The sequence below is a fragment of the Nylanderia fulva genome, unplaced genomic scaffold (assembly GCF_048542155.1).
Source record: "Nylanderia fulva isolate GAGA-0341 unplaced genomic scaffold, ASM4854215v1 Scaffold53, whole genome shotgun sequence".
Classification (NCBI taxonomy): Eukaryota; Metazoa; Arthropoda; class Insecta; order Hymenoptera; family Formicidae; genus Nylanderia; species Nylanderia fulva.
In genome coordinates, this window is record NW_028190621.1 from 968,707 (window position 1) to 979,988 (window position 11,282).

An 11,282-nucleotide genomic window follows, 5' to 3' on the forward strand; every position below is an offset into this window, starting at 1 on the left:
ATTAAAGTAAACTTTACATGAAATTAACTAAAAAATGTAGTTTTGTTAATAATTTATTTTTACAAAGCTTAGTTTACAAAAAAGCTTTTATTTTCAATCATTTATAAAATTATTGGTGTCTGGACATTTTCGTTAAGGAAAAATCGTCTCCAAATCGCCTCAGGAATCTCCCATTAACGTGTGATACGGTAATTCTGGGACACCCTATATGTATATATTATAAGTATTATTTATATATGTATATATTTGTATGTGTCCAATTTAGCCACCCCATATATCGCTTCGTGGCAGCGCCCGGTTGGTTGCGGCGTGAAACCGGTGGGTATGATTACCCACTTTAGTTAACGATCTTCGTAGCCCCATGGCGGTTCCGAAAGGTCAGAAAGAAAAACGCAAGAAGAGTGGAGCAAAAATGAGAAAGAAAGAGAAAGAAAGCGACGAGTCGACGACTCGTCGCCGTTTATATCCGCCTTTTACGCTTTTGTCCCGTACAGGTTTTTGCACGTTTCTCTTTCTCTCTCTCTCTACGGCGCGATTAACAATAAGGCATTAACAATAAGCGCGGAAGTATTCGTCGTATGAAATCGTCGACGAAAATTGTTTTGCGCGACTGTTATGCTTTCATAATTATAAAGTTTTGCAATTATAAGGTAGAGAACGGACGGATAAAAGCACTCTAGATGCAACGTATTAGCTTTTATCTTTGCAAAAAATAAATTAGAATTATGAAATAAATTTAGAAGAATTAATCAAAACGTTTGCGTTTTATAATTTTCAGTAAAATATCAATAAATATTAATTTTCTTGTATCATATTTAAAAAATTGCTCATGTTACATCTATTCTTCTACATGAGTAAAATAAGACATATGTGATATAATAAAAGGCCAACTTAACGAGCTTATATGCTATTAATTGAAAAATTTATTTATTAATTTACTTCATACTATACAAAAGTTCAGATAATGAATTTGTACTGCGTTCGTCATATAATCTTATAATTGTTGTATTTATTTATGATGTCGAAATGACTAAATTAAAAAATTTTTTAACATATTATTAGGATATTGAGAAAGACTGTCGTACAGTCGAAACGTTTATCTGAACTTTTGTATAGTATGAAGTAAATTAATAAATAAATTTTTCAATTAATAGCATATAAGCTCGTTAAGTTGGCCTTTTATTATATCACATATTTTTAATTGTATACGAGCCGAAGTTTAATTTATAAAATATATATAAAATAAGACACTTATAAAAAGAAAAAAGAAATGAGTTAAAAACCAGTCTATACGTCGTAGATTATTATTATTTAAAAAATATTTAAAAATAATTAAAATTAATTGTATTAAAAATTTTTTAAATATTAAAAAGTTAAAAAAAAATAATTAAAAATTTTTTTAATAATAACAGTCTATGAATAGGCTGGTTTGAGCCATACTTTTTTCTCATTATTTTTTTGTATAAGTGTTTTATTTTCTGTAAACGGGGAAACACTTGTATAAAAGTATATAGTTACCGAGATGTAAAACGAGCAAATATCTCGGTCGTTAGCTGCGAAATATATAAGGAATACATTCTATGTACCGTTAATTCGCTCAAGAAGCGTAATCCTATCAACATACCAGCTCCTAACATTTAACACCCTCGAGACCGCTAGTTTTTATAGTTCACCCTTTCGTTACGGCGCGTTAAATTGCTTCTTTGAGGTTTGCTTGCTAGCAAAATGTAAATGTGTTGTAATTACTTTTCATATTTCCATCTTATAGTATCAAATGTGTTTGTAATCATCTCAGGCGTTTGTAGAATTTTTTCCAGAAGGGAACATCATTAATTTTTTTGTTTTTTAATTTTTGTTAATTTCTTAATTTTTTTTAAATATATTTTTTGTTTCATATTACATATGCAAATAAATTTTAGTGTTTATTTAAAAGGAGAGCAAGTGCTGCCCCCTCTTGCTCCTCTCTGCAAACGCCGCTGTGTATATTTATATATATATATATATATATATATATATATATATAGAAATTAAAAAATTATATAAAAAATTAAAACATTTTTTTTTAAAGTAACTAACAGAATTTATTAATTTTATATATATATATATATATTACACACATGGCGTTCGCAGAAGGGGGCGAGAGGGGGCATTTGCCCCTCCTTGGAATCAGTAAAAAAATTAAGCACTTGCTCTCCTTTTGAATAAACACTAAAATTTATTTGCGTATGTAATATAAAACAAAAAAATATATTTTAAAAAAATTAAAAAAAAACCACAATTAAAACACAAAAAGAATTAATAATGTCCCCTTCTGGAAAAATTGTGATATATAGAAAATCTAGGTTCAAACATGCTTAAAGATTTTTTTAAGAAATTAAGAGAACTGATTTTCTGCGCCAGAGTCACAAATATGAAGACGCGAAGGAATCGTGTCGACCTGAAAAAAGGGGGGCCACACTTTCTCTGTCCGGTAGGCAAATCCCGGTAGGTGGGATCCAGCACAGCACGGCAACACGATCGCCGCGTAAAACGTAATATTTTACGAGGATCCGCGACGATGACGTATCGCGGACGACGCGCGTAAACATGGAAGTTGATACAATTCGGTCCCTCGGTGCCCCTCAAACACACGCGCGTGTGACATAACTACGGCGGTGATCTCGGCCGTATATTTCACCGGATGGCGGCGGCGCCGCCCTGTGTGACAGGCAGTATGCAAAACGCGTGCGTGTTCGCAAGCGTGAAATTACACGCCGTATACATGCAAGTGTGACCTGAGGTGGGTATAGGTAGGTAGATAGGTAGGTAGGTAGGTAGGTAGGTAGATTGTGTATATATACGGCGGGTATAACTGCGGGCGATCAACGTGGCCGCGCGCACACACGCGGATGATGGCAGGGGAGGCTGGGAGAAGGACGAAAACCCTTACTTCGGAATTTCGTAAATGGGGCCGCGTAGCGCGCAATTAGTGTAATAAAGTGCTGGATGCGCATCTGCCGGCGCCGGCGGAATTGCGTATTCACGCGCGCTAATTCACGACAACTCTCTGATGCCGTCGACGTTGCAGCCAATAGTTGCGATTCGATAAAATGGAGATTCTGAATGACAAATGGTACGTGTACGTCGACGCTACGTTGCATCCACAACGGCGCGTTCGGTCGGAGAAGTTGCGCGACGAAACCGATTAATTATACGTGTGCGTGTGTATGTGAGATATAATTCCGGGATAGATAGATCGCCGATTGAGCAACAGGAAAAGCACATGTTATCGTGAACAAATATATGATGGCATTTTTGTTTTCTCTTTTTTGCAAAAATTTAAAGAGACTCATGTAGAAATTAGATTTGGCTGTCTATTTAAATATTGTGAACCAGAAGATAAAAGAAGAAAATTTATAGGATCTCAGCTCTTTAGAATAAGTTTCTTTATTGTATATATGTACATTCTAACTCAGGTAAAAAGGTTGTTATTTTGGCATCAAATGACTTCTGTTTCTATCTAGATAAAATTTTCCATTCATACGTTTGCAAAGAAAATTTTTAAGAATACAGTATTTTTAACATTTAATAACAATCTAATAATTGGTTCATTAATTGCAAAATTAATTTGGAGAATAGGAAAGTGCAATATATTATCATTGCATATAGACGCTAAAAATATGTGCAAAAAAGATATAAAATAAAAATATAAAATAAATATATATATATATATAACTTAAATATAAAATATAAATAAAATATATAAATATAAACTAAAATATATAAAATTATAAAATAATTTATAATTAATTTTTAAATCTTAAGTACAAATTTATTTAAATATTGTTTAAAAAAATATAATTCTTAATTTATACATATAAAATATAAAATATAATTTATACATATAAAAGTTATTACTTTTCAATATATTTACAAAAAATTTTCTATGAAACTTTATAAAATTTATAACTATAAAATCACAATACTAAAAAATAAAATAACATGCAATTTTAACAAAAACTTAAATATTGCAAGAATATATTTTTTAAAATACTATTAAAAATATTTTTAAAAATTGTTAGAAGACCTTGAAAAGAACTAATCTTTACCCTTGGAACACATGCTGGGAGGTTAGACCGTTTCCATCCACAGGCCGTTTAAATACAATTCATTTCCAGTATTTTTGAAACTGGTGGAAGTTATAAGCATTGGAATTTTGAAGGAGGGAGACGTCTTTGTCATTTCTTTATATCTTTCTCATTCTGTATTTGGCAGCATTAGTGCTTCAATAGCAATCGAGCTATACAGTGTTAAATCGTTACAAAAGTGGTAAGTATAAAAAAAGTATAAGTAAAAGTAATTTTTTTACTACATATTTGTGACGCACATAGTACGTGTAATTAATAAAAAGTATAATATGTGAATATTATCTTATCTTTTTGTATCATTCTTTTCAGAAAAGTGAGGTTAGTTTGTAGCGTGACACGTGGCGTGATCGGTTTTCGAAGGTATTTATTTGAATAGGACATGTTTTAAGCAAGATAAGATGTTTTTTTAATTAAAAATTAATGAATAAAATATTTTCTAAATTATGTTACATTTAAATTTAATAAAAAATATAAATAAAAATAAAAATAATGAACAAACCCGCTCTGTATTTGAATAACAAATTAAAGAGGTGAATTAAGGCCAAATATAGAGCAAACATTGAAAAAATAGTGCTTGCTTAAATTTTCTTGATTTATCTCTCTCTCTATCATAGTTTTAAACATTTACTTAGACTTAGTTATTTACTTAGACTGGTATCAAAAAGAGACTTTTTCTGGCAGGGTGTTGTCATATTTTTCCAATCATCCCCTTTGCCATAAAATTGCAATAATTTATAATTTAATAGACAGGTGTTTATTATTATCACATCCACCATTTTACAATAAAAATATTATGTTGGTGGTCAGAATACTTTTGAGCAATGGTTATCCTCTTGACTTAGTTTTCAACAAGATTAATCACTGTATCAAACATCTTGTTTCCAATGGTATTATTTTAAACAGATACATTAATAACGATGATAATAATACTAAGATTGCGTCAGCAGAAGAAAAAAAAACTATTAAAAAATTCGTAGTCATTCCGTATATTAATTGAATTTCAGATATGGTTGTTTCTTCGATTAAAAAGTCGAATAATGTCAATATCGGATATAGATGTTTGAATAAACTCAACAATATTATAAAAGCTCATAAAAACCAAAATGTGCATTTACAGAATTCTGGCGTTGTGTATAAGATCTATTGTAATGATTGTGATGCATCATGCGTGAGTCAGACGAAGAGACAATTAAAAACTAGAATAAAAGAACACAAAAATAATATCAAAGGAAACATTAATAGGTTCTCAGTAATATCGGAACACATTAACAAAGAAAAACACGAATTTAAATGGGATAATGTCAAAATTTTAGATCATGAAATCAATTATCATAAGAGGATTATTTCTAAAATGTTACATATAAAAGAACAGAAAAACGGAATAAATTTAAATAAAGATACTGAGTTGTTATGTGATTCGTATTTTGATGTACTTGAGAAGTTAACAGACATAGATAAAAAACAAACAATACATGTATAAGTTATAATAATATAGATAGAATATGCTCTCATCACAATATATAAAGGGACAATGATACTATTTTATCACAACTGTGTGGAGAATAAAAAAGAAAAATTCAAATTGGCAGTGACAGATAGTGACATTCATTTTACTTAAGTAAGCTATTTATTATATTAATTGTTAAATCAAAGAGTTTTTGTAATGCACACGATCGCGGTGGTAAAATTGTATCATTATATTTAGGGGCAGAACTAATGGGACAACGATTTCCACGTCGACAAACGTTCAATTCAGAACTTACACAGTTTTAACAATTATGACAGAGGAAAAAATTAGTAATAGTTTATATAGGATTATGGTATGACATACGGAAAAATAAGAAATTTGATATCTTTTGTTTGGTTTTAACTTAATGACTCTCAGTTCCAAAGTCGTATATGTTAAATTTTGTTTGGTTTTTTAAAATAATGTAATATAATTTGTTTATGTTTTTAAATTATTTGCACATCATTAGGATGATTATATTTATTAATTTCAACACTGAAGAAGACTGTAGTACAGTAAAAACGTTTGTACAACTTCAAATTATGTGAATTTTCAACATTAAAATTGTTTTATACATTAAGTTAATTTGTTTTTCAATGTTTGCTCTATAGTTGGCCTTAATTCACCTTTTTAATTATGTTACATTTATATAATAATGCAATTTTCTCTTTTTTCTTACCATCTTCATGAAGATGGAACAGATAATCTCATATGCTATTGGGGCTACAGACAAGGGATGGATTGTAGAAGATTTTGGTATAGGAGTCGTTGTGAAAAACAAAAAAAATTTTGACGATAACAAAAACAAAAGTAAAGATAAAAAATATCTAACTAAATTCCCGATTATACATAAATATAAAACAATCTCTGACTTCGATAAAAGTAAGACAAAAGTTTCGACTGGAACAAAGAAATCTTATGAAGAGACAGAAAGCGAAAAACATATGACCGTACCATCTACTAGTGGATCTACAGACAAGGGATGGATTGTAGAAGATCTTGAGAAAAAAGTCGTACTAAAGTCCAAAAAAAATTTTGACGATAACAAAAACAAAAGTAAAGATACAAAATATCTAACTAAATTCCCAATTATACATAAAAATAAAACAATCTCTGACTTCGATAAAAGTAAGACAAAAGTTTCGACTGGAACAAAGAAATCTTATGAAGAGACAGAAAGCGAAAAACATATGACCGAACCATCTACTAGTGGATCTACAGACAAGGGATGGATTGTAGAAGATCTTGAGAAAAAAGTCGTAGTAAAGTCCAAAAAAAATTTTGACGATAAGAAAAACAAAAGTAAAGATACAAAATATCCGACCAAATTCTTGACTATCCATGAATATAAAACAATCTCTGACTTCGATGAAAGTGAGACAGAAGTTTCGATTGGAACAAAGAAATCTCATAAAGAGACAGCGAACAAAAAACATATGACCAAAAAAAACACAATTTATTATATGAAACATACCGAAACAGACGATACATCTGAATCTGATACGACGGAGGGTTCATGTGATTTGAAGAAAGAAGATGTATCGAGTCGATGCACAAAAAAGCACTGGAGCAATAATAAGAGCTCTATAATTTGTCCACTAAAACGTTTTGTCTGGACGTTTCAGGAAGACTCGGACTCGGACTCATTGTTAGACACAGACTCGGACTCGGACTCATTGTTAGACACAGACTCGGACTCGGAGAGCTCTATAATTTCTTCATCAGAATGTATTGTAAATATCCAGTCCGATCAGATGGACACGAGCACAGACACGGACTCAGACTGGGACTCGGAGAGCTCTATCATATCTAAACAGATGGACACGGACATATGGTAGATATGGACTCGGACTCAGACATGGACTAACATAGTTTATCAAGGTGAGGTTTTAAATATGATCAGATATACAATTTTTAAAAAAATTCCTTGAATCTCACAATCAATAAAATTCCTTGAGAATTTTCAGTTAAGAAAAGGTAAAGATAAAAAAAATTTCGCATCATCTTCGATTTTTTGAGAAAGCAGATGCCTTGTATTATGATGATCGATAGCATAGACGAATTCGAATTATTAACCGCATAATTAACTGCAAGTGTTCGACTTGACTTGATGGAAACGCGCGCGGCATTTATTCCGTCGACACGGAACGATGACGTTTTGCGGCGATCTTGCGCGTTAAATAAACGAATTCGCGAATTTAAGCGAAGGATAACGAGATATCGTTTTATTTCCCTCGCGCGAGTGTAGAAAGGCCGTACAAGGGGGCTGTTTGCACGATCATAATTAACCGGCGCGTGAGCTCCTCTCTTTCCAACATTCTTCTTTTCCTTTCGCTCCTCTCTCTCTCTCTCTCCTCCACTGACCGGTCAGTAATTAATCGCATGGCGCGCGAGTGACGTTTTATTTAATTTCGTCATTATATCTCCGGGATAGACAGGAGAGCCGACGAGAGAGAGAGAGAGAGAGAGAGAGTAATAATTAAAACCTTTCGGTTCGACAACTCGCGCATTGAACCGTGCGTCGGAGATGGGAACATTTTTTTATTGCGAAAAATCACCGACCTGACGGAGGTTTGATTTCATTAATATTTTCCGATCGACCAGAAAGTCACGTGACACTTTTGCGCGTCTCATCCGCGAGGGTAATTGTTAATTGGGCAACTGTTGTTTTCGTTGGGGACGGCGTTTCGGCAATTTTTCGTATCTGGTGTGTTTGTATTAATTGTTCGTCGGAATCATTCGATCGTTTTTCGCGAGAAACGTGGAGTTAAATTTTAATTCGCGAACTTGATATAATTATTATACCAACGACACATTGCAATATACATTTTTGTGTGTAAAAGAGCGTGTAGGATGTATTGTGCGCGAAATAAATAGACGGAAAGCTATAGAGAGCGCGAATAAAGAATAAAAAATTTCTTTCGTATACATCTGTATATTGCATCAAATAAACATGGTGTTTATAAAATTCTAGAGCGTATGCCTCATCAAAATAAAAAAAATTATATTAATAATTAATTATTTATATGTATGTACATATATACATAGTCAAAAATGAATGGTTGCGAAGTTATAATTTTAAAATTATTATTAAATAATTATAAGTAACTCAAAAAAATACCAAAAATTGCCATCATCTGATTGTAATTCGTTTTTTAATATGAGTAATATATATACACTTTTTTCTTTATTTTTACGTGAAAAATACGCCTTAGAAATTTGTCCAAATATTTCGTAAACTTCGTTTTCGGCTTTTCAACGGAGAAAGTGAGATTAAACAACCTCCAAAGTTTTTTTAAGTTTTTATTATTTCACAATTGATGTAAATCCTGATGCTCTCCAATTTGGTAAAAATTAAAAATTAATAACATAGAGTTTGTACTTTGTTTATATATCTGTATTTTTGTACTGCACTCCATTTCGTTTGTACCTCAAAAGGTACAATTTTTAATTTTTAAGTATCTTATAAAGAGTAACTTAGTCCTTCTTTAAAGATATCATGAAACGGGTTTAACAGTTTGTTTTTAATTTTGTTTATGTATTTCAAAGAGTGATATTAAAAAAAATGGCTAATTTATCATTTTAGAGTTATACTATAACAAATTGAAAAATATTGTAGGTTTGACTCCTTTGAGATAAATGAAAATGGTACAAATGATTTGCTATTGAAAATAATATTAAGGGAATTAAAATATTTTAAGATTGACTGTGGGTCATTCATTTTCTGACTGTCTTATATTTTTTATTCCCTTGAAGCACAAGCGAAATAAAGTACGACACAAACAAATACAAAGTACAAACTATATATTATTAATTTGTAATATTTATAAAATCAGACGCCAGGAGAGATTACATCAACATTTTACAAAGAGATATTCTTGAAGTTCATAAATATTTTTTAATAAGATATTTGTATCTCTTTCATTTCATCAATTTATAGAAATGGTCTTCAAGCAATAAACGTGAGTAAACTAAATACAACATCTATAATCAATAATTGTTTCTACATAATTAATTGAAGTCTGACAAAATCTGTGAATATTCGGCAATATATGATTTTCGAGAAATATATAGTCTCTAATTACTGATTATTTGATCAATTGGACAAACCTGATAAGTGATATTTAATCAATCATTAATTAATCGCATCTGACTGATGTGATTCAAATTATGCCGTGAGATGTTCTTTATCTCGCGTGATTGCTATTTTAATATAATCTTCATATAATCAAGTATATCATTCAGTCATAATATTGATATATTAAAATATAATGGCAATATATAATACGCGATTTTACAGCTTGTTACTTCCATTTTTGTTATCATGATTATATATAATTATCATTTCAATCAACATATGCAAATAATATATATATTCAATCACAATTTTTTTATTCCTTTTTTTTTATTTCTTTTGATTGTTTTGTTACTAATAAAAGCTTATTAGATTTTATATAGCGTATTAGATATTTGCTTTAAATTTAATTAATATTTATTTTCTTAAAGAATTTATAAACTAATTTTTAAAATGACTTAGTGATATAATTTCAATTAGAATCACTACCGTATAATACATTTTTATTTTATTTTATTGATGTTTAATATTATTTATTTTTTCTGTTCTAGTTTTTCTGATCGTCGAATAGTGAATCTTGATGGAAGTAAAATACGTTCGTGTTAATATTTTTATTTTCTACATTAAAAATAACATTTTTCGTACGACTATCTTTGTCTATAATTAATTAATTCGTTTAATAGAAAATTAATAAAATAATGATTACTTTTTACTTACGAATAATTTTAAAAATATGTCGTTTTCGAGAGAACAAAATAAATGAATATACATCACGAAATCTCTTTCTCATATATCTTCTTTTGTTTTCGTATTACTTTTTGAATACCGCTTCCAATATATGTACGTTTATCTTATATCTCTTCGGAAGTCTGTAATACCGTACATATGCAAAGGAAAGATAAGTCAATGATACCCATTCCATTAATTCGTCCTCTTGTTCTCGCTGATGAGATGTCGAGATAGGACGTCATTACTTCAGGAATAAGGTAAAAAGATGCGAGGAGAGCGATATATTTCTCTACGAAAAAGAGGGACGGAGAAGAGGTGGTTCTCGTTCGTGTAACGTGTCTGCAGATACTCTCGCGCGTCCAGACTGGATATCATCAGATCAGAGATAAACCCGCTTCCGCCGTATAGAAGAATTACAGACCGCGCTGCGTCGGGCGTGAAAAAGATGAATCAAGCCGCGCGCAACACGCCTTCTGTTTGACATACAGTACATCTCAAGCACATCGTTTGTGGAAATAATGCCCGCTGACGCACGGCATCGGAAATAGAAGGCATCACTCCAGGAATATTAATGCTACGAAACATTGCTTATATGTACGGGGTGTCCCATAGAAAATCGCTGAAACTAATCAGCTGTCATTTCCCGAGAAAAATTTTTGTATATATAACAAAATATAAAGTTATATAGAAATATATAAAATTATACACCCATACTGCACAAAATATTATGAATGTTTTCAAAAAATATTTCTAAATATTTCTATAAAATATTGCATAAAAACATTTTAAAATAATTTTAGAATATTTTAAAATAATTTATAAATTTTTGTGGTAACATTTTTTA

The 11,282-nt window shown here is 30.6% G+C and overlaps 1 protein-coding gene across 1 annotated transcript; it reads left to right on the plus strand.

Moving 5' to 3' along the window:
• Positions 1-4,072: 4,072 nt before the first annotated feature.
• On the plus strand, positions 4,073-10,348 carry LOC114936369 (uncharacterized). The gene is made up of 4 exons (XM_085487308.1): positions 4,073-4,308; positions 4,437-4,487; positions 6,327-7,515; positions 10,261-10,348. Exon 3 carries the CDS (start codon positions 6,327-6,329, stop codon positions 7,470-7,472), a length of 1,146 nt encoding a protein of 381 aa, XP_085343434.1. The 5' UTR covers positions 4,073-4,308; positions 4,437-4,487; the 3' UTR covers positions 7,473-7,515; positions 10,261-10,348.
• Positions 10,349-11,282: the final 934 nt, after the last annotated feature.